This window comes from Rhinoderma darwinii, chromosome 7, assembly GCF_050947455.1.
Source record: "Rhinoderma darwinii isolate aRhiDar2 chromosome 7, aRhiDar2.hap1, whole genome shotgun sequence".
Lineage (NCBI taxonomy): Eukaryota > Metazoa > Chordata > Amphibia > Anura > Rhinodermatidae > Rhinoderma > Rhinoderma darwinii.
In genome coordinates, this window is record NC_134693.1 from 144234769 (window position 1) to 144260211 (window position 25443).

At 44.7% G+C, this 25443-nt stretch overlaps 1 protein-coding gene across 1 annotated transcript; it reads right to left on the reverse strand.

Annotated features, from left to right (window-relative positions):
* Positions 1-1551: 1551 nt before the first annotated feature.
* Positions 1552-25443, reverse strand: GNAT1 (G protein subunit alpha transducin 1). The gene is made up of 9 exons (XM_075832464.1): positions 25242-25443; positions 14417-14459; positions 11857-11998; positions 11471-11628; positions 10781-10909; positions 10363-10492; positions 9585-9738; positions 7268-7462; positions 1552-2435 (listed from the first exon to the last, which is right to left on the reverse strand). Exons 1-8 carry the CDS (start codon positions 25345-25347, stop codon positions 7272-7274), a joined length of 1053 nt encoding a protein of 350 aa, XP_075688579.1. The 5' UTR covers positions 25348-25443; the 3' UTR covers positions 1552-2435; positions 7268-7271.

Consider the following 25443-nt stretch of genomic DNA (forward strand, 5'->3'; position numbering starts at 1 on the left):
CTGAGCATATGAATTTCGGGGCTCAGGGATTGTTAGAGACATGTGGGGGGCTCTATCATAGTTGCCAACATTTTAATTTTTTTTCCATGGACACTTAGGGTGTAGTGTCTTTGATGGGTGTGTCTCGTGGGGCGTGGTTTAACTGATGGGGCGTGGCTTTCCAGAATTCCTGCATACAAATAAACAAACAAAAATGTCTGCACTAGTTTGGCTCACAATTATTTTGGCAGCCGGTATCTCCCTCTGGTTATCTGGTCGTTTACAGGCCGGTGATGTCTCACTTTATCACTAGGGCGAGGTGATATGTGCCGACCACTACTGGTAGTGTAAAAACCAGCGTAGATAGTGCCACACTCAGAGCCCCTTGTAGATGGTGCTCCACACTGCCCCCAATAGATAGTGCCATGCACTGCTCCCTGTAGATATTGCCACGCACTGGTCCTTGTAGTTATTGCCACACACACACACTGCTTCCTGTAGATAATTCCACAGTGCCCCCTTTAGATAGTGCCACACAGCCCCCTGTAGATAGTGCCACACAGCCCCCTGTAGATAGTGCCACACAGCCCCCTGTAGATAGTGCCACACAGCCCCCTGTAGATAGTGCCACACAGCCCCCTGTAGATAGTGCCACACAGCCCCCTGTAGATAGTGCCACACAGCCCCCTGTAGATGATGCCACACAGCTGCCCTGTAGATGATGCCACACAGCCTCCCTGTAGATAGCGCCACACAGACCCCTGTAGATAGTGCCACACAGCCCCCTGTAGATAGTGCCACACAGCCCCCTGTAGATAGAGCCACACAGCCCCCCTGTACTTGATGCCACACAGCCCCCCTGTATATGATGCCACACAGCCCCCCTGTAGATGCCACGCTTTGGCTGGGGATTCCTCTGCTGGAGGAGACCTTGACGTCACTGTCCATAGACAGTGAAGTCAGTGGATCCTCCTGGACCGGACTGTGATGTCAGGGGCAACCCCAGAGCAGGACAGAGCGCTACTAGCACTCCTGCTCTTCTCCTGACATCACTGTCCATATATGGACAGTGATGTAAGGGGCTTCCCCAGAGCAGGAGTCTCGGAGCCGAGCGCTAGTATAGTCTCTGCTCTGGAACTCCTTCAGGTCAGTGAAATTAGGGGCTCCATCTATGAGCGGAATCCGAGGCAGAACATTGGCAATGCTCTGGCCGGGGACTCCGCTGCAGGAGGTGCCCTGCCCTGGCGTCACTGCACTTATATGGACAGTAAAGTCAGGAGCTCCGTCTGTGAACGGAATCCCCGGCCGGGGCATCGGCAACGCTTCGGCTGAGGATTCCGGCGCTCCAGGAGGAGTGAATGGCAGAGCAGGAAGCGGATAGTTTCCTGCTCTGCCATAGTATTCAATTGAGGACGCAGATACAATTGAATGTAGCAGTTCCCGGGACAGTAATTTGTAAATTCGGGACTGTTGGCAAGTATGCTCATATACTGTTCTTGTACGAGGGTCCTCTGCTCTGTGCCTGCCCATAGATGAGATCATGATGTCCCCCTCATAAATAAGACCAGCGGCTTGTGACATCATTCCGCCTAACATTGGCATTTATTGTATGTAAAGCCTGGCATCAAACAGCTACAACTGTACACCGGGCCGGGCACCCGGAATGGGATGTGGTCAACTTACATACATACAGCGAAGAACAGCAAAGGGTTAACCATCTAAAGGAGCAGCGGGTCCACCCAGTGCAGAACACACCGGCCGGTGGAGGTGCTGAGCTCCAGGCCACGGGCCCCTGTGTTATACTGACAGCACAATGTTACAGGGCCACGTCTGGAGGTGCGTTCCAGGCCGCTAAAAAACAAGTACGTTATAAACAGACTGGCAGCCCCCCCACCCAGCACGGGTCCCTATAACCGGGTGATCAGGGAGGTCACCAGTGTCTGAGCGTCTCCAGAATGGGTGGTGGGCGCTTCTTGTGTCCGATCTTCTGCTACGACAATGATGGAGGAGAACCGTGCGCTGAGCCCCTACTGCGGAGTCTGGACATCCGGGACACATGACGGGAGACATCAGGCGTGCGATTACTCATAGAAATCCTAAATGTCCTTTACTGGGAAGGATGAAGAGCCTGTGGAGCGGGGGCGGTGTAGGTGACATCCCGGCGGGGGCGGTGTAGGTGACATCCCGGCGGGGGCGGTGTAGGTGACATCCCGGCGGGGGCGGTGTAGGTGACATCCCGGCGGGGGCGGTGTAGGTGACATCCCGGCGGGGGCTATTGAGGTATTATCTTCTCTACTCCCCTAAACTTTCTGTTGGATCGAACAATGTGATGTGCAGTTTGATTCCTCCGTGCAGGAGGGGGAGGGGATGTAGCGCTCCTTGTTCTGAGGCTCTTTGGGGGTGGAAGGACGAGGGAACGTTGTGGGGCAAAACCCGCAATAGAATTCTGCAGAGATCTAAAACGGAAGAAATATGAAAGTTAGAAAACTAAAAATTCAACATGCAAATAACTTTCTTACAAGACGTCACTGGATGAAACGGCATATAACGATGAGTAACAGATCTCATGCTCCAGTCACATCCAGAGCAGCATCCACAGTTCTGCTTGTGTTCTGATACTGGAGTGCAGTGCATTATGGGAGCTACAGGGTCAGAGCAGAGCAGTTAGGTGACAGTGCAGGGGAATATGGATAAACTGCGGACGGATCCCAAGCTGTATCCGCAGAATGTGAACTCTCACTTTGGTAGTGAATAGAGAATAAAATCTGATCGGACTTAGATCCAGAGTTACACGATCTCCGCAGATTAAGATGTTGCAGGTTCATTCCCAGAACAGCGTCCGTCGTCTCATGTTCCATTATTAGCGGGAAACTTGTGCAATTCCGATTCATTTGTTTGCGGGATGTGAAATGAATTGAGGACTGATAGAAGAAACTGTCCAGATCATGATGTTCCCAGATAACTGCCGGCTTATTACATGCGTGCAGCTCCCGTCACGTGCATCGGCGGCAACATTGCGTGTTGTTTGGCAGGATGTAATATTTGAATAAGATTAAAAGGGTCAAGGGGCGTCCAGGGCGGCAGCTCACACGGGCCGACATCCGAATAACAGTAACAACAGCTACATGCACGAGACCCCAGTGTACGGGGAGACTAGGAAATCAATGAGGCTCCCACAGCCCTGATAATAACTACATATGACAGTGACTGAGGGGTTGTCACAGCCCCGCCCCCTGTTACTGACATCACTGATATATAATATAATTACACTGTGATCAGACATGAGATCCACACATCTTATATACAGTCACAGCTATTCATCTATTACTACTGACAACCAGCCTGTATATCATGTGTGAGAGGTTGTCACAGCCCCGCCCCTGTTACTGACATCACTGATATATAATATAATTACATGTGATCAGACATGAGATCCACACATCTTATATACAGTAACAGCTATTCATCTATTACTACTGACAACCAGCCTGTATATCATGTGTGAGAGGTTGTCACAGCTCCGCCCCCTGTTACTGACATCACTGATATATAATATAATTACATGTGATCAGACATGAGATCCACACATCTTATATACAGTAACAGCTATTCATCTATTACTACTGACAACCAGCCTGTATATCATGTCTGAGAGGTTGTCACAGCTCCGCCCCCTGTTACTGACATCACTGATATATAATATAATTACATGTGATCAGACATGAGATCCACACATCTTATATACAGTCACAGCTATTCATCTATTACTACTGACAACCAGCCTGTATATCATGTGTGAGAGGTTGTCACAGCCCCGCCCCCTGTACTGACATCACTGATATATAATATAATTACACTGTGATCAGACATGAGATCCACACATCTTATATACAGTAACAGCTATTCATCTATTACTACTGACAACCAGCCTGTATATCATGTGTGAGAGGTTGTCACAGCCCCGCCCCCTGTTACTCACATCACTGATATATAATATAATTACACTGTGATCAGACATGAGATCCACACATCTTATATACAGTAACAGCTATTCATCTATTACTACTGACAACCAGCCTGTATATCATGTGTGAGAGGTTGTCACAGCCCCGCCCCCTGTTACTGACATCACTGATATATAATTACACTGTGATCAGACATGAGATCCACACATCTTATATACAGTAACAGCTATTCATCTATTACTACTGACAACCAGCCTGTATATCATGTGTGAGAGGTTGTCACAGCTCCGCCCCCTGTTACTGACATCACTGATATATAATATAATTACATTGTGATCAGACATGAGATCCAAACATCTTATATACAGTCACAGCTATTCATCTATTACTACTGACAACCAGCCTGTGTATCATGTGTGAGAGGTTGTCACAGCCCCGCCCACTGTTACTGACATCACTGATATATAATATAATTACACTGTGATCAGACATGAGATCCACACATCTTATATACAGTAACAGCTATTCATCTATTACTACTGACAACCAGCCTGTATATCATGTGTGAGAGGTTGTCACAGCTCCGCCCCCTGTTACTGACATCACTGATATATAATATAATTACACTGTGATCAGACATGAGATCCACACATCTTATATACAGTCACAGCTATTCATCTATTACTACTGACAACCAGCCTGTATATCATGTGTGAGAGGTTGTCACAGCCCCGCCCCCTGTTACTGACATCACTGATATATAATATAATTACATGTGATCAGACATGAGATCCACACATCTTATATACAGTCACAGCTATTCATCTATTACTACTGACAACCAGCCCGTATATCATGTGTGAGAGGTTGTCACAGCCCCGCCTCCTGTTACTGACATCACTGATATATAATATAATTACACTGTGCATGAGATCCACACATCTTATATACAGTAACAGCTATTCATCTATTACTACTGACAACCAGCCTGTATATCATGTGTGAGAGGTTGTCACAGCTCCGCCCCCTGTTACTGACATCACTGATATATAATATAATTACACTGTGATCAGACATGAGATCCACACACCTTATATACAGTCACAGCTATTCATCTATTACTACTGACAACCAGCCTGTATATCATGTGTGAGAGGTTGTCACAGCTCCGCCCCCTGTTACTGACATCACTGATATATAATATAATTACACTGTGATCAGACATGAGATCCACACATCTTATATACAGTCACAGCTATTCATCTATTACTACTGACAACCAGCCTGTGTATATCATGTGTGAGAGGTTGTCACAGCTCCGCCCCCTGTTACTGACATCACTGATATATAATATAATTACACTGTGATCAGACATGAGATCCACACATCTTATATACAGTAACAGCTATTCATCTATTACTACTGACAACCAGCCTGTATATCATGTGTGAGAGGTTGTCACAGCCCCGCCCCCTGTTACTGACATCACTGATATATAATATAATTACATGTGATCAGACATGAGATCCACACATCTTATATACAGTAACAGCTATTCATCTATTACTACTGACAACCAGCCTGTATATCATGTGTGAGAGGTTGTCACAGCCCCGCCCCCTGTTACTGACATCACTGATATATAATATAATTACATTGTGATCAGACATGAGATCCACACATCTTATATACAGTCACAGCTATTCATCTATTACTACTGACAACCAGCCTGTATATGATGTGTGAGAGGTTGTCACAGCCCCGCCCCCTGTTACTGACATCACTGATATATAATATAATTACACTGTGATCAGACATGAGATCCACACATCTTATATACAGTCACAGCTATTCATCTATTACTACTGACAACCAGCCCGTATATCATGTGTGAGAGGTTGTCACAGCCCCGCCCCCTGTTACTGACATCACTGATATATAATATAATTACACTGTGCATGAGATCCACACATCTTATATACAGTGACAGCTATTCATCTATTACTACTGACAACCAGCCTGTATATCATGTGTGAGAGGTTGTCACAGCTCCGCCCCCTGTTACTGACATCACTGATATATAATATAATTACACTGTGATCAGACATGAGATCCACACACCTTATATACAGTCACAGCTATTCATCTATTACTACTGACAACCAGCCTGTATATCATGTGTGAGAGGTTGTCACAGCTCCGCCCCCTGTTACTGACATCACTGATATATAATATAATTACACTGTGATCAGACATGAGATCCACACACCTTATATACAGTCACAGCTATTCATCTATTACTACTGACAACCAGCCTGTATATCATGTGTGAGAGGTTGTCACAGCCCCGCCCCCTGTTACTGACATCACTGATATATAATATAATTACATGTGATCAGACATGAGATCCACACACCTTATATACAGTAACAGCTATTCATCTATTACTACTGACAACCAGCCTGTATATCATGTGTGAGAGGTTGTCACAGCTCCGCCCCCTGTTACTGACATCACTGATATATAATATAATTACATGTGATCAGACATGAGATCCACACATCTTATATACAGTCACAGCTATTCATCTATTACTACTGACAACCAGCCTGTATATCATGTGTGAGAGGTTGTCACAGCTCCGCCCCCTACTACTGACATCACTGATATATAATATAATTACATTGTGATCAGACATGAGATCCACACATCATATATACAGTCACAGCTATTCATCTATTACTACTGACAACCAGCCTGTATATCATGTGTGAGAGGTTGTCACAGCCCCGCCCCCTGTTGCTGACATCACTGATATATAATATAATTACACTGTGATCAGACATGAGATCCACACATCTTATATACAGTCACAGCTATTCATCTATTATTACTGACAACCAGCCTGTATATCATGTGTGAGAGGTTGTCACAGCTCCGCCTCCTGTTACTGACATCACTGATATATAATATAATTACACTGTGATCAGACATGAGATCCACACATCTTATATACAGTCACAGCTATTCATCTATCACTACTGACAACCAGCCTGTATATCATGTGAGAGAGGTTGTCACAGCCCCGCCCCTGTTACTGACATCACTGATACAATGTTGTTGTGTGACCTGTATTCCTCAGAACAGGGGATTGGGGAGAGGTGGTGAGTATTTGGTTATTATATTATACTGATCTAACAAGACTGTTGCGTGGAAATCGATTTGCTAACGTGGGATCCTCAGCGGACACCAGACCCCGGGGATGGACTCTATTCCTCTAGGGACGGACGTGTGTGAGGGGCAGGGTCTTGTTCGGTTCTCACCTCCTTAGAACAGGCCGCAGTCCTTCAGGTTTTCTTTGATGATAATGTCTGTGACCGCGTCAAACACAAACTTGACGTTCTCGGTGTCGGTGGCGCACGTCATGTGGCTGTAAATTTCCTTTATGTCTCGTCGCATATTCAGCTCCAGGAACTGAGTCTTGATGTAGTTTCCGGCATCTTCATATGTGTTTGAACCTGGGTCATAACAAAGATAAAGAGATCAAGGTGTGGGGTTACGATTAGGGCCGCACACATGTAAAGGGTTAGTCCCATTTATTGAAGTGATGGCCTACAGCAACGCCTGGCCTCTTCATTCTCAGGATCGTGGGGGTCCCACAAATTATAATGTGATGGCATTTTCTAGGTATGGGCCATCACTTCATAAGATCGGAATAACCTACGGATATATTCTCTAACTTCCCCATCACACTTATCTCAAACGAGCATGCATGTTTATTTCAATAGTGAGAGAGGAATAGGCTGCAGCCAGAACCCCCCCCCCCCCAACCCCTCAAGACCCCTCTGTCCTCCTCCAGACCCCTCTGTCCCCTCCAGGCCCCCCTGTCCTCTCCAGGCCCCCCTGTCCTCCTCCAGGCCCCCCTGTCCTCCTCCAGGCCCCCCTGTCCTCTCCAGGCCCCCCTGTCCCCCTCCAGACCCCTCTGTCCCCCTCCAGACCCCTCTGTCCCCCTCCAGACCCCTCTGTCCCCCTCCAGGCCCCTCTGTCCCCCTCCAGGCCCCTCTGTCCCCCTCCAGGCCCCTCTGTCCCCCTCCAGGCCCCTCTGTCCCTCTCCAGGCCCCTCTGTCCCCCTCCAGGCCCCTCTGTCCCCCTCCAGGCCCCTCTGTCCCCCTCCAGGCCCCTCTGTCCCCCTCCAGGCCCCTCTGTCCCCCTCCAGGCCCCTCTGTCCCTCTCCAGGCCCCTCTGTCCCTCTCCAGACCCCTCTATCCCTCTCCAGGCCCCTCTGCCCCCCTCCAGGCCCCTCTGTCCCCCCTCCAGGCCCCTCTGTCCCCCCTCCAGACCCCTCTGTCCCCCCTCCAGACCCCTCTGTCCCCCCTCCAGACCCCTCTGTCACCTTCCAGACCCCTCTGTCACCTTCCAGACCCCTCTGTCCCCTTCCAGGCCCCTCTGTCCCCTTCCAGGCCCCTCCTTCCCCCTCTAGACCCCTCTGTCCCTCTCCAGACCCCTCTGTCCCTCTCCAGACCCCCCTGTCCCCCTCCAGACCCCCCTGTCCCCCTCCAGACCCCCCTGTCCCCCTCCAGACCCCTCTGTCCCTCGCCAGACCCCTCTGTCCCTCTCCAGACCCCTCTGTCCCTCTCCAGACCCCTCTGCCCCTCTCCAGACCCCTCTGTCCCTCTCCAGACCCCTCTGTCCCTCTCCAGACCCCTCTGTCCCTCTCCAGACCCCTCTGTCCCTCTCCAGACCCCTCTGCCCCCCTCCAGGCCCCTCTGTCCCCCCTCCAGACCCCTCTGTCCCCCCTCCAGACCCCTCTGTCCCCCCTCCAGACCCCTCTGTCCCCCCTCCAGACCCCTCTGTCCCCCCTCCAGACCCCTCTGTCACCTTCCAGACCCCTCTGTCACCTTCCAGACCCCTCTGTCCCCTTCCAGGCCCCTCTGTCCCCTTCCAGGCCCCTCCTTCCCCCTCCAGACCCCTCTGTCCCTCTCCAGGCCCCTCTGTCCCCCTCCAGACCCCTCTGTCCCCCTCCAGACCCCCATGTCCTCTCCAGACCCCCCTGTCCTCTCCAGACCCCCCTGTCCTCTCCAGACCCCTCTGTCCCTCGCCAGACCCCTCTGTCCCTCGCCAGACCCCTCTGTCCCTCGCCAGACCCCTCTGTCCCTCTCCAGACCCCTCTGTCCCCTTCCAGGCCCCTCTGTCCCCCTCCAGGCCCCTCCTTCCCCCTCCAGGCCCCTCCGTCCCTCTCTAGACCCCTCTGTCCCTCTCCAGACCCCTCTGTCCCTCTCCAGACCCCTCTGTCCCTCTCCAGACCCCTCTGTCCCCTCTCCAGGCCCCTCTGTCCCCTCTCCAGGCCCCTCTGTCCCCCCTCCAGACCCCTCTGTCCCCCCTCCAGACCCCTCTGTCCCCCCTCCAGACCCCTCTGTTCCCCCTCCAGACCCCTCTGTTCCCCCTCCAGACCCCTCTGTCCCCCTCCAGACCCCTCTGTCCCCCAATCCAAAGTGCTCGATCCTTCTTTTGCGTCGGGGAAGAGTCGGGACACCCACATATGCATAAGATAAATGGATAATGACCAATCCCATCAAAATTGTCGGTTTTGTCTAATGTGCACATTAAGACCATGCGCAGTCCTCCTCCCCCTCCTCTCACCATCATAGTCTGGGAAACAGATGCTCAGGTGGGCCTTCTTGATCTTTTCTGTGAAGACGTCTTTTTTGTTGAGGAAAAGTACAATAGAAGTTGCGGCGAAATAACGGTGGTTACAGATACTGTTGAAGAGGTGCAGACTTTCATGCATTCTGTTCTACAAGGGAAGAAATGGTGAGAAGTCTTGGGGTCACTCGTTGTACTTCTACAAGTATCTTGAAACTGACAGTGCGGGGGGGGGGGGGGGGGCTTCTTACTGAGGGTCCAACTCCGGAATCACTGGACTTATTAATCAAAGAAAACCCGTCACTAAGAATGACTTTATACTGGAGCCGTGTGCAGAAATCCCAACTAGTAAGGCACGAAAAAATGGAGCCGCCAAATTCGACGCGTGACGGAAACAACTCCACCCGATGGAACGCATTGACTTGAATCGGTTCATCAGGTTTCTGTCATGGTGTCCGTCATTTTGCTGGACAAAATAGCGCAGCATGTTGTTTAGTAAAAACGTCAGAATCTGTGAAGGGGCCCCTAATGAAGCCTCCAACGCAGATGTGAACAGAGCCGTAGTGCACGTTGTCATTAAATAGCGCCAATCGGATGCCCAGAAAAGGTGACCTTCCTCCCTCTGCTAAATGTTTTCCAAGTCTATGATTGGCACCTAAGGAAATCATTCACCGTTCTATAGTGTCTCTAAGGGGCAATAAATAAGAATGGGCCCATCCCAGTGACAGGTTTAATTCAAAAGTCCATGGACTCCTCTTCCAGTCGTGCCATTTACCACTTCATCGTCCTCCACCAGGACCATATCGTACGCGCTCAAAGCCGCAATAAAGATGATGCAGGTGACACCTTCAAAGCAATGGATCCATTTCTTGCGCTCGGATCGCTGACCTCCCACGTCAAACATCCTGCGACAAAGTGAACAACATTAAGAAACATGAGCATAACAAGAAAACCGCACACAAGGACTCATGTCTAACGGGGGCCCTACTTTTCTTGTTGACTAGGGCCCCATTTTTGGTTCTACCTTTTCATTTATCAGAATGTTCTTTAAATCTCAGAAATATATTCCATTATCTTATGTCCCCATCAAAGAGGCTGCGGCTGATACCACCTCTCTCTCTCTCTCTCTCTCTCTCTCTCTCTCTCTCTCTCTCTCTCTCTCTCTATATATATATACAATATGGTCAACCTACCTGAAGTTGAGATCTTTTAATCCAAATTGTGTTTCAATGATGCCAGTGGTCTTCACTCTGGACCTGAGGACGTCCTGTTCAGTGGGGACATACCCCGGGGTCACCAGTCTTTCCAGGTCATTCAGATAACTGAAGTAGAAGAAAAACCCATCAAAATGCTCAATAACCCTTTATAACGCCCTCCCCTCAGACATGGAATTCATTCTTCATATATGTCTACATGAGACAGATGAGATGTTCTTTATGTGGTCCACCAGCATGGCCCATTGACTAGAATTCAAAGAATGAACCAGAAGAACTGAAATTTCAGAGAACCATAACTCAAAATGATCTAAAACTCAAGAGACTATAGGGACTCACAAGGTCCCCTACACATAACAAATTCTGGGAACCCGTAAAGTACCCTGAGGTCTACAACTGAAGGGACATCCCAAAGGACAATAGGATCTAGAATTTAAGAAACCATGGGAACTTTTCAGGGACTATGGGGACTTGCCAAGAACCATGAGGTCTGAGACTCCAGGGACCAGGGTAACTCAAAAAAGAACCATAGGGATAATAATATCAAGGAACCATAGGAACTAACATTTCGGAGAACGATGGGAACTCACAATGAGTCCTGATGTCTTGAGCCACGGAGACGTTTGCTATGGGGCTACTAAGATACTAATAAATAACCAGACGTCTTACTATCCTGCAGAGTCATTGAGCTGATATTCAGATGCACGATCGAAGCACGCCTGAATACCCGTGTCCTTCCACAGGCGTCCGATGATGTCTGCCATCTCTTTTGGCATGGCGCCTTCATCGATGGTGTCTGCCAGGTGCATGAGTTTTCGGGAGTCGTCCTGGAAATCAGAAACACTGGTAACGGCTCATAATACAGCCCGGTGATAGCAGAAATCTTCAAAGACGTACGGTCCCTACTCCCTGACCACAGAATAGGGATAAACGACATTAGCAGCTCAAGGTCAACTCTCCAGCCCCAAGGTCGCTCCACACAGAGGACGCTCTGCGGCGCCTCCAGATCTCTATATTGCTCTGTGTTGTCGTTTTGGGTGGAGGTCTTTCCTTACCTGTCGCCCAGCGTCCCCATACTGGATGTTAAGTGTGTTCATAGCTCTGACGATGGCCAGCATGGACTGAAGCGTGTTGCCATAAATAATGGTGATAAACTCCAGACATTCTTCAAGGGAGTAACCGTCTTGATGAATAATTCTGGAGAAAATCAAAAATGATTATACATAAGATTACAGCGGAAAATCTGGAGAAAATAATTGCTAGATAGATATGAGTGAGATCAGATACTGTGGATAGAAAGCTAGATACAGAAGAGACAGCGAGAGAGAGACAGCAAGAGAGAGAGAGAGACAGCGAGATAGAGACAGCGAGAGAGAGAGACAGCGAGAGAGAGAGACAGCGAGAGAGAGAGAGACAGCGAGAGAGAGAGACAGCGAGAGAGAGAGATATGAGATAGATAGATAGATAGATATGAGTGAGATCAGATACTGTGGATAGAAAGCTAGATACAGAAGAAACAGCGAGAGAGAGAGAGACAGCGAGAGAGAGAGAGACAGCGAGAGAGAGAGAGACAGCGAGAGAGAGAGAGACAGCGAGAGAGAGAGAGACAGCGAGAGAGAGAGAGACAGCGAGAGAGAGAGACAGCGAGAGAGAGAGACAGCGAGAGAGAGAGAGACAGCGAGAGAGAGAGACAGCGAGATAGAGACAGCGAGAGAGAGAGAGACAGCGAGAGAGAGAGATATGAGATAGATAGATAGATATGAGTGAGATCAGATACTGTGGATAGAAAGCTAGATACAGAAGAGACAGCGAGAGAGAGACAGCAAGAGAGAGAGAGACAGCAAGAGAGAGAGAGACAGCAAGAGAGAGAGAGACAGCGAGATAGAGAGACAGCGAGAGAGAGACAGCGAGAGAGAGACAGCGAGAGAGAGACAGCAAGAGAGAGACAGCGAGAGAGAGAGAGACAGCGAGAGAGAGAGACAGCGAGAGAGAAAGATATAAGATAGATAGATAGATATGAGTGAGATCAGATACTGTGGATAGAAAGCTAGATACAGAAGAGACAGCGAGAGAGAGACAGCAAGAGAGAGAGAGACAGCGAGAGAGAGAGACAGCGAGAGAGAGAGACAGCGAGAGAGAGAGACAGCGAGAGAGAGAGACAGCGAGAGAGAGAGACAGCGAGAGAGACAGCGAGAGAGAGAGCGAGAGAGAGAGACAGCGAGAGAGAGAGACAGCGAGAGAGACAGCGAAAGAGAGAGATATGAGATAGATAGATAGATATGAGTGAGATCAGATACTGTGGATAGAAAGCTAGATACAGAAGAAACAGCGAGAGAGAGAGAGACAGCGAGAGAGAGAGACAGCGAGAGAGAGAGACAGCGAGAGAGAGAGAGAGACAGCGAGAGAGAGAGAGAGAGAGAGAGAGAGACAGCGAGAGAGAGAGACAGCGAGAGAGAGAGAGACAGCGAGAGAGAGAGACAGCGAGATAGAGACAGCGAGAGAGAGAGACAGCGAGATAGAGACAGCAAGAGAGAGAGACAGCGAGATAGAGACAGCAAGAGAGAGAGAGAGAGAGACAGCGAGAGAGAGAGAGACAGCGAGAGAGAGAGATATGAGATAGATAGATAGATATGAGAGATCAGATACTGTGGATAGAAAGCTAGATACAGAAGAGACAGCGAGAGAGAGAAAGCGAGAGAGAGACAGACAGCGAGAGAGAGAGACAGCGAGAGAGAGACAGCGAGAGAGAGACAGCGAGAGAGAGAGACAGCGAGAGAGACAGCGAGAGAGAGAGAGACAGCGAGAGAGAGACAGCGAGAGAGACAGAGACAGCGAGATAGAGAGCGAGATAGAGAGAGACAGCGAGATAGAGACAGCGAGATAGAGACAGCGAGAGAGAGACAGCGAGAGAGAGAGACAGCAAGAGTCAAAGAGAGACAGCGAGAGAGAGACAGCGAGAGAGAGAGAGAGACAGCGAGAGAGAGACAGCGATGAGATAGATAGATATGAGTGAGATCAGATACTGTGGATAGAAAGCTAGATACAGAAGAGACAGCAAGAGAGAGACAGCGAGAGAGAGACAGCGAGAGAGAGAGAGACAGCGAGAGAGAGAGACAGCAAGAGAGAGAGAGACAGCGAGATAGAGAGAGCGAGAGACAGCAAGAGAGAGACAGCGATGAGATAGATAGATATGAGTGAGATCAGATACTGTAGATAGAAAGCTAGATACAGAAGAGACAGCGAGAGAGAGAGACAGCAAGAGAGAGAGAGAGACAGCGAGAGAGAGAGCGAGAGAGACAGCGAGATAGAGACAGCGAGAGAGACAGCGAGAGAGAGACAGCGATGAGATAGATAGATAGATATGAGCGAGATAAGATACTGTAGATAGAAAGCTAGATACAGAAGAGACAGCGAGAGAGAGAGAGAGACAGCGAGATAGAGACAGCGAGAGAGAGAGACAGCGAGATAGAGACAGCGAGAGAGAGAGACAGCAAGAGTGAGAGAGAGACAGCAAGAGAGAGACAGCAAGAGAGAGAGAGACAGTGAGAGAGAGAGAGAGCGAGCGAGAGAGATGAAATAGATAGATAGATAGATAGATTTTTGTATTCTACTTACTTCATCTGTTTTACAATGGTGCTTTTCCCGGATTCTCCGGCTCCTAAAATATAAGAACATGTCAGGTGCTTTACAGGTGCGTTACGTGTCAGGTGCTTTACAGGTGCGTTACGTGTCCGAGCTGGAAGCTTCTTTCCTTCTCTATAGTGTTGGGTTCACTTGTTCATTGATGCGGCAGAGACTGAGCTCCCCAGTAATAGTGTTTATATATTATATTCATTTATATAGCAGCAACATACTCCGCAGCGCTGTACAGAAGTTGTCATCGCTCACATCAGTCACTGTCCCCAGTTGGGCTCAGTGCTCACAATCTAAATTTCCTATCTGTATAGTGGAAACTAGAGTAAACCCATGCGAACACAGGGAGAACATGCATACAAACTCCATGTTGTCATTGGCCAGATTGAATCCAGGACGCCAGTGCTGCAAAAGATCAGTGCTAACCACTGAGCCACCATGCTGCAAGAGAACAGTGCTATCCACTGAGCCACCATGCTGCAAGAGAACAGTGCTGACCACTGAGCCACCATGCTGCAAGAGAACAGTGCTGACCACTGAGCCACCATGCTGCAAGAGAACATTGCTGACCACTGAGCGACCATGCTGCAAGTAACAGTGCTGACCACTGAGCCACCAGAGAACAGTACTAACCACTGAGCTACCATGCTGCAAGAGAACAGTGCTAAAAACTGAGCCACCATGCTGCAAGAGAACAGTGCTAACCACTGAGCCACCATGCTGCAAGAGAACATTGCTGACCACTGAGCCACCATGCTGCAAGAGAGCATTGCTGACCACTGAGCCACCATGCTGCAAGAGAACGTTGCTGACCATTGAGCCACCGTTCTGGTGACCAGCGACTGCAGATGTGGGAATGTTTTTAGAATTGCTTAATGATTATTTGGTATATTTTATATTTTTTCCTCTTTACAATATTAACCTGGGATAACGGAACAAACAGGAACGGTCGGCATCACTGATTGGAGGAGAGTTGCCTGTTAACAGCCTCCCCCCAAGCTCCACCTTTACCACTTTTCTTCAGGGATGAGCACCCCCCTGAACCGTGGTTTGGGTGAATAAAGTGGGTGCTCCTTTAATTCTTTATAGACGTCTTACAGATGTAATGCAGTCTCGTGCGCTCTAGACATGAACTGCGGCAGGCCTGAAGGACCGCGGGATCCGTGACCGCAACGTGTTGCTGGAATTTATAACCGCCGGTCTCATCAGTGTCCAGGTTTTCTGCCGTGGTGTCTATAAGTAAGAAACCTCAGTCTCTGTGTTTTATAAAGAATGGACTGGACCGGTCTGTGCCGCCTGAGTCATATGATGCATGGCATCAATACAGAGTTCACAAAGTGTACGCCCCTGTAAAGGGAAGTGTCATATATATATATATACATATATAGAATATGTATGTGTATGTATAATACATATAATGTATCATGAGCCAGGGCTGTAACAACAACAGCTCTGGCCATGAATACGGTTGTAAACAAAGCAGGACAATTAGCATTGTCCTGCTTTGTTTGGAAACCATGGAGACAGGCGATAGTAAGATCTCCTGACTCCATTTAAATCTACCGCGCACGCGGGATTACGCGCGGGCGCTCATGAGTCGGCTGGTGATACATTATCACTATGCCGACCCATGCTAGCCGGGGGCTAGCGCCACTCATCCCCAGGCTTAAATAGCGCTGCGTCGGTACGCTCAGTAGCTGGAGCTAGCTGGGTCCGGCCACGACACCACCAATGAAGCTCACCTCTCCAGCTGGCACCTCACCGATCTCCTCCAACGACCTGCTACGGCTCCTGCCTCTGCTCCCATGTTCCACCAACGATACGCTAAGTATCAGTGTAGCTATGGCTACACTTTAAACTCTCCCTGTCTTTCCCTGTTAACCCTTGCTTCCCCTATCCCTGAGTAATCCTTGCTGCCCCTAAGTTAACCCTTGCTTCCCTGAGATAACCCCTTGCTCTCCCTGAGTACTGTCCCTACTCCCTGAGTTAACCCCTTGCTCTCCCTGAGTACTGTCAAGTTAACCCCTTGCTCTCCCTGAGTAAGTTAAACCTTGCTTCCCTGAGTTAACCCCTTGCTCTCCCTGAGTACTGTCCCTACTCTCCCTGAGTACTGTCAAGTTAACCCTTGCTTCCCTGAGTTAACCCCTACTCTCCCTGAGTACTGTCACTAAGTTAATCCTTGCTTCCCTGAGTAACCCTTGGTGCCCCTGAATTTCCCTGAGTTAACCCCTTGCTGAACCCTGTTTACCTTTGCTGCCCTAAGTACCCTGCAGTGACCCTTGACCTGCACATCCCCAGGTACACAGTAACCCATTCCCCTTGTTCCTCCTTATCCCGTATTAACCCTTAGTGTATAGGGAAAGTTATATTAGGAGGGAGTGGGATAGAGATAGTGAGCGTGTGAGAATTACAAGTAACTTATGTGTGTTGTAACGTAACTGTATTCATATGTATGTTTAGGTAAGTGGGTGGCGGTATAATTAGGATTGTGATACCGTGTTTATACTGTACTGTGATTAGTTACTGTATTTTATATATGAGTGATTACTGTATGTTAATAAATATTATCTTTATTTACTATACGGTCTTATTCCCATGAGTAACAGCAAACGCAATTAGATCGACGTTAGTATAAGGAAAAGGTAGGGGAACGAGGCATAACCCTAGTGACCCTAATTATAAAGGAGGTAGTAATAGTGGGTGACACTAACCAGTGAATCCTGATATTACCCCACCCCCTTTAACAGCCCCCATACATAATAGTGGGGGGTCCTGTACATAACACAAGGGTCTGCACTGACCGCACATAATGGTGGTTACTCCACCGACCTTGTACTCAGGTTAATCTTAAGATTCTGCTTATGAGGATGGAGCAGTGTAAATGGGATAGAAATGTATCCAGGATCAGCCGCCAGGGATCGCCCCTCATTATATAATGTGACTACAGGGCTCTGCGCTAACACGAAATGGGGGGGAGTAATCAGACTGCGCCAGTCGTATCCGCCACAGACTGAGATTATCTGAGTGACCATCTTGGTGACGATGATGAAGATTTCCTTTCGCGTTGTGATCTTCAAACGTGGGAATCTCAGAGAATTCTGATAATAAGAATATCACATTCTTGGCATCAAAAATATCGGAACCCATCAAAGTCTATTGGGTCTGTCGATGAGCGCACGGGTTCATATGGTGGATCTGCCATAGCATCGTATCTTCAGGTATAAAGGTCTTGATGCAGGTGTGAACAAAGCCTTCCGCCCATTGTCAGCATGGCGCCACATTTATCAGCCCTCCGTCTTTCAGGTTACATTTCGTGATTTCCTTATTTACTGAGGTTCGTGTCATTTGTAGCTGCGCCGTATATACCGCACTATGATGAGCGGCGAGTGTGGGGAATACAAAACTAGAAAGACCCCGAGCTGATCTGTATGGCCACGGCGGACATTGTACATCTCACACTAGATTATTCCATATACTGATCACTGCAGAGCGGATTATGGGGGACTTATCGCAGACTCCAGAGAAAGCCCCACGGTCACTGGGACCCGAGTGTTGTAACCAGGGCCGGATAAAAGGGGCAACAGTGAGGTGGAGGCCCCAAGACCTAAAGCCCTTTCCAGACTGGACGTAGGAGCTTACGCCACGCTGCACTGTTACTTATAGGAAATCCAGGGGCTGAGACTTCATCTTCATCACTATAGGGAGAGGAGGATAAGTGGCTGCCAGGCGCCTCTGACTCCACTTACCTCAGGAGGAACAACGGATCAGACATGTAAAATACAACACCCTGATCCGTCTTTTCCCACCAGCCGACGTCGGGGGACAGTGGGCGGATCTCATACACATCACATTGTTGGGGGATTCTGTCCAGTTTGGGGGATCTGCTGGCAGTGATCCAGTGTGTACGGCCGGCTCGACACAGGAAGAGGGGCCCCCCAGCCTGGATCCCGCCCCGGTTGTACCCCCGCTGTAGAGTTCTGCGTTTACTGGATGTACGAATTTACCCCGAGACTTTATTAATGTAAAGGAAAAGATTCTGCACCGTGATCGAAAACCGCCAGCAAGAAAGCAAATCATCTGAGGAGCCGATCATCCAGCCATTAAAGAGTCGTGTAATATAAAGTGATATGAAATAATCCCATATAATATAATACATGTACCACCAATGATGGCATCGCTGACTCTAATACGCTCAGATTACTGTCCCCAAGGTGCCACGTCTATAACATTGTCTGTCCTTAATCTGTATGTAAACCAGGCGTTAAGCAGAGGATTAATGTCCTAACCCAAATCTCAAACCGGCCTAAAGGTGAACACCTGCGAGTAATGGCCGAGACACTTCAGGACGGGAAATGACACACAATGTTATAGTAACAATGGGGGATCACCATGAGAAGTAACCGAATTATAAGATGTGATAGATAGATAGATAGATAGATAGATAGATAGATAGATAGATAGATAGATAGATAGATAGATAGATAGATATGAGATAGATAGATAGATATGAGATACATAGATAGATATGAGATAGATAGATATGAGATAGATAGATATGAGATAGATAGATAGATATGAGATAGATAGATAGATATGAGATAGATAGATAGATATGAGATAGATAGATAGATATGAGATACATAGATAGATATGAGATAGATAGATATGAGATAGATAGATAGATAGATAGATAGATAGTCTGGGGTCCGGACTGCAAACACCTTCTCCAAGTCCATCGGAGCACCACAAATAGTGCCTGTCGGGCAGAACTGGGCAGATTCCCACTACACCTCACAATCCAGAAGAGGGCGCTATCATTCTGGGCCCATCTACACAGCAGCAGGCAAAGATCCTATCACCATAAAGCCCTGCTACACAAAGGGGTCCCAGGTAAACCAGACCCCCCAGAACATCTCACCCTGACCCGGCCTGAAGAAAATGTCACTCAGCGCGGCCTCACAAAAGCCGAAATCAAGAAGACAATAAACGAGAACCAAGAGGAATATATCAGTGACTGGAGGAACGACATAAAGACATCCCAGAAACTGACAATATACCGGAGTCTACAGCGGGAATATAAACTGGCGCCATATCTGGAGAAACTGCCAAACCCCAGAGACAGACAGATCCTGAGCCGCTACAGACTGAGCGCCCACAACCTGCTCATCGAATCCGGGCGCCACAGACAGACCTACAAGCCCAGGGAGAGCCGACTGTGCCAACAGTGCGACCAGGAGGCCGTGGAGGATGAGGCCCACTTCCTGCTACACTGCTCCAAATACTCAGCAGTAAGGGACACTCACTTCAGGAGACTCTCTGATCTCTTACCGGACTTCAGCTCCATGGAAGAGGAAGAGAAACTCTACATCCTGCTGGGTGAAGAGGAAACCACAGTGGGCACAGCGGCACAATATGTCACTGCATGCCATAAACTGAGAGAGACATGATATGCCATGGACTTGTATAACCCCGACCCTAGATATGTCCCTATCCCCCAATCCCTCAGTCCCTATCCCTCATTCCCTTACTTCTTACTTGCTTTGGCAATGCTAATATGTATTTGGTCCTGCCAATAAAGCTTCTTTGAATTTGAATTTGAATTTGAGATAGATAGATAGATAGATAGATAGATATGAGATAGATAGATAGATACATAGATAGATATGAGATAGATATGAGATAGATAGATAGATAGATAGATAGATAGATAGATAGATAGATAGATATGAGATAGATAGATAGATAGATAGATAGATAGATAGATAGATAGATAGATAGATAGATAGATAGATATGAGATAGATAGATAGATAGATAGATAGATAGATAGATAGATAGATAGATAGATAGATAGATAGATAGATAGATAGATATGAGAGATAGATAGATAGATAGATATGAGATAGATAGATAGATAGATATGAGATAGATAGATAGATAGATAGATAGATAGATAGATAGATAGATAGATAGATAGATAGATAGATAGATAGATGATAGATAGATATGAGATAGATAGATAGATAGATGATAGATAGATATGAGATAGATAGATAGATAGATAGATAGATAGATAGATAGATAGATAGATAGATAGATAGATAGATAGATAGATAGATAGATAGATTATGAGATAGATAGATAGATAGATAGATAGATAGATAGATAGATAGATAAGAGATAGATAGATAGATAGATAGATAGATAGATAGATAGATAGATAGATATGAGATAGATAGATATGAGATGGATAGATATGAGATAGATAGATATGAGATAGATAGATAGATATTAGATAGATAGATATGAGATGGATAGATATGAGATAGATAGATATGAGATAGATAGATAGATGATAGATAGATAGATAGATATGAGATAGATAGATAGATGATAGATAGATAGATAGATAGATAGATAGATAGATAGATAGATAGATAGATAGATAGATAGATAGATAGATAGATAGATAGATATGAGATAGATAGATAGATATGAGATAGATAGATAGATAGATAGATATGAGATAGATAGATAGATAGATAGATAGATATGAGATAGATAGATAGAGAGATAGATAGATATGAGATAGATAGATAGATAGATAGATAGATAGATAGATAGATAGATAGATAGATAGATAGATATGAGATAGATAGATATGAGATAGATAGATATGAGATAGATAGATATGAGATAGATAGATAGATAGATAGATAGATAGATAGATAGATAGATAGATAGATATGAGAGATAGATAGATAGATAGATAGATAGATAGATAGATAGATAGATAGATATGAGATAGATAGATAGATAGATAGATAGATAGATAGATAGATAGATAGATAGATAGATAGATAGATAGATATGAGATAGATAGATAGATAGATAGATGATAGATAGATAGATAGATAGATAGATATGAGATAGATAGATAGATAGATAGATAGATAGATAGATAGATAGATAGATTATGAGATAGATAGATATGAGATAGATAGATAGATAGATAGATAAGAGATAGATAGATAGATAGATAGATAGATAGATAGATAGATAGATAGATAGATAGATAGATAGATATGAGATAGATAGATATGAGATAGATAGATATGAGATGGATAGATATGAGATAGATAGATATGAGATAGATAGATAGATATTAGATAGATAGATATGAGATGGATAGATATGAGATAGATAGATATGAGATAGATAGATAGATGATAGATAGATAGATAGATAGATAGATAGATATGAGATAGATAGATAGATGATGATAGATAGATAGATAGATAGATAGATAGATAGATAGATAGATAGATAGATAGATAGATAGATAGATAGATAGATATGAGATAGATAGATAGATAGATATGAGATAGATAGATAGATAGATAGATAGATAGATAGATAGATAGATAGATAGATAGATAGATGATAGATAGATATGAGATAGATAGATAGATAGATGATAGATAGATATGAGATAGATAGATAGATAGATAGATAGATAGATAGATTATGAGATAGATAGATAGATAGATAGATAGATAGATAGATAGATAGATAGATAGATAGATAGATAGCTAGATAGATAGATAGATAAGAGATAGATAGATAGATAGATAGATAGATAGATAGATAGATAGATAGATAGATAGATAGATAGATAGATATGAGATAGATAGATATGAGATGGATAGATATGAGATAGATAGATATGAGATAGATAGATAGATATTAGATAGATAGATATGAGATGGATAGATATGAGATAGATAGATGATAGATAGATAGATAGATAGATAGATAGATAGATAGATATGAGATAGATAGATAGATAGATATGAGATAGATAGATAGATAGATAGATAGATATGAGATAGATAGATAGATAGATAGATATGAGATAGATAGATAGATAGATAGATAGATAGATATGAGATAGATAGATAGATAGATAGATAGATAGATAGATAGATAGATAGATAGATAGATAGATAGATAGATATGAGATAGATAGATAGATAGATAGATAGATAGATAGATAGATAGATAGATAGATATGAGATAGATAGATATGAGATAGATAGATATGAGATAGATAGATATGAGATAGATAGATAGATAGATAGATAGATAGATAGATAGATAGATAGATAGATAGATAGATAGATAGATAGATAGATAGATATGAGAGATAGATAGATAGATAGATAGATAGATATGAGATAGATAGATAGATAGATATATAGACCACAGTGGGCACAGCGGCACAATATGTCACTGCATGCCATGGACTGAGAGAGACATGATATGCCATGGACTTGTATAACCCCGACCCTAGATGTGTCCCTATCCCCAAGCCCTCAGTCCCTATCCCTCATTCCCTTACTTCTTACTTGCTTTGGCAATGCTAATATGTATTTGGTCCTGCCAATAAAGCTTCTTTGAATTGAATTGAATTGAATAGATGATAGATAGATAGATAGATAGATAGATAGATAGATAGATAGATAGATAGATAGATAGATAGATGATAGATAGATATGAGATAGATAGATAGATATGAGATAGATAGATAGATAGATAGATAGATAGATAGATAGATAGATAGATAGATAGATAGATAGATAGATAGATAGATTATGAGATAGATAGATAGATAGATAGATAGATAGATATGAGATAGATAGATAGATAGATAGATAGATAAGAGATAGATAGATAGATAGATAGATAGATAGATAGATAGATAGATAGATAGATAGATATGAGATAGATAGATATGAGATAGATAGATATGAGATGGATAGATATGAGATAGATAGATATGAGATAGATAGATAGATATTAGATAGATAGATATGAGATGGATAGATATGAGATAGATAGATATGAGATAGATAGATAGATGATAGATAGATAGATAGATATGAGATAGATAGATAGATGATAGATAGATAGATAGATAGATAGATAGATAGATAGATAGATAGATAGATAGATATGAGATAGATAGATAGATAGATAGATAGATAGATAGATAGATAGATAGATAGATATGAGATAGATAGATAGATAGATATGAGATAGATAGATAGATAGATAGATAGATAGCGCCATATCTGGAGAAAATGCCAAACCCCAGAGACAGACAGATCCTGAGCCGCTACAGACTGAGCGCCCACAACCTTCTCATCGAATCCGGGCGCCACAGACAGACCTACAAGCCCAGGGAGAGCCGACTGTGCCAACAGTGCGACCAGGAGGCCGTGGAGGATGAGGCCCACTTCCTGCTACACTGCTCCAAATACTCAGCAGTGAGGGACACTCACTTCAGGAGACTCTCTGATCTCTTACCGGACTTCAGCTCCATGGAAGAGGAAGAGAAACTCTACATCCTGCTGGGTGAAGAGGAAACCACAGTGGGCACAGCGGCACAATATGTCACTGCATGCCATAAACTGAGAGAGACATGATATGCCATGGACTTGTATAACCCCAACCCTAGATATGTCCCTATCCCCCAATCCCTCAGTCCCTATCCCTCATTCCCTTACTTCTTACTTGCTTTGGCAATGCTAATATGTATTTGGTCCTGCCAATAAAGCTTCTTTGAATTGAATTGAATTGATAGATAGATAGATAGATAGATAGATAGATAGATATGAGATAGATAGATAGATAGATAGATAGATAGATAGATAGATAGATAGATAGATAGATAGATATGAGATAGATAGATAGATAGATAGATAGATAGATAGATAGATAGATAGATATGAGATAGATAGATAGATAGATAGATAGATAGATAGATAGATAGATATGAGATAGATAGATAGATAGATAGATAGATATGAGATAGATAGATAGATATGAGATAGATAGGACAGATAATAGATAGATAGATAGATAGATAGATAGATAGATATGAGATAGATAGATGGATATTAGACAGATAGATAGATAGATAGATAGATAGATAGATAGATAGATAGATAGATAGATAGATATGAGATAGATAGATAGATAGATAGATAGATAGATAGATAGATATGAGATAGATAGATAGATAGATAGATAGATAGATAGATAGATAGATAGATAGATAGATATGAGATAGATAGATAGATATGAGATAGATAGATAGATAGATATGAGATAGATAGATAGATAGATAGATAGATAGATAGATAGATAGATAGATAGATAGATAGATAGATATGAGATAGATAGATAGATATGAGATAGATAGATAGATATGAGATAGATAGATAGATAGATAGATAGATATGAGATAGATAGATAGATAGATAGATAGATAGATAGATAGATAGATAGATAGATAGATAGATAGATAGATATGAGATAGATAGATATGAGATAGATAGATAGATAGATAGATAGATAGATAGATAGATAGATAGATAGATAGATAGATAGATAGATAGATAGATAGATATGAGATAGATAGATAGATAGATAGATAGATAGATAGATAGATAGATAGATAGATAGATAGATATGAGATAGATAGATATGAGATAGATAGATAGGATAGATAGATAGATAGATAGATAGATAGATAGATAGATAGATAGATAGATAGATAGATAGATAGATAGATCGATGTTTGTCTCTATTTCTTGCTCTCTTATTATTACTGGACATTTGCTTGCTGTTTGGTGAATGCCACTTGTCCCTTTGTCTGGTCGCTGCTACCTCTGCTTGCTCAGCGCTGTGGACTATGTTGGCGCCACATGTGGATTCTGATTATTGACGTCTTTGCCACTCACCCAGTAGGAGAAGTTTCACCGTCCTCGCATCCTTTTCTGCATCTTCCTTCAACTTCTTCTCCAGTTCTCGGGAATGCTTCTCCTCGGCGCTGGCTCCGGCTCCCATGTTTCACGTATCCCAAGGGGGAGTCAGACCCCACCGGAGAATATTCCTACTTGCTGCTATGAAGACGGGTGATCCTCCTTATGGGGTCCCGGAGTG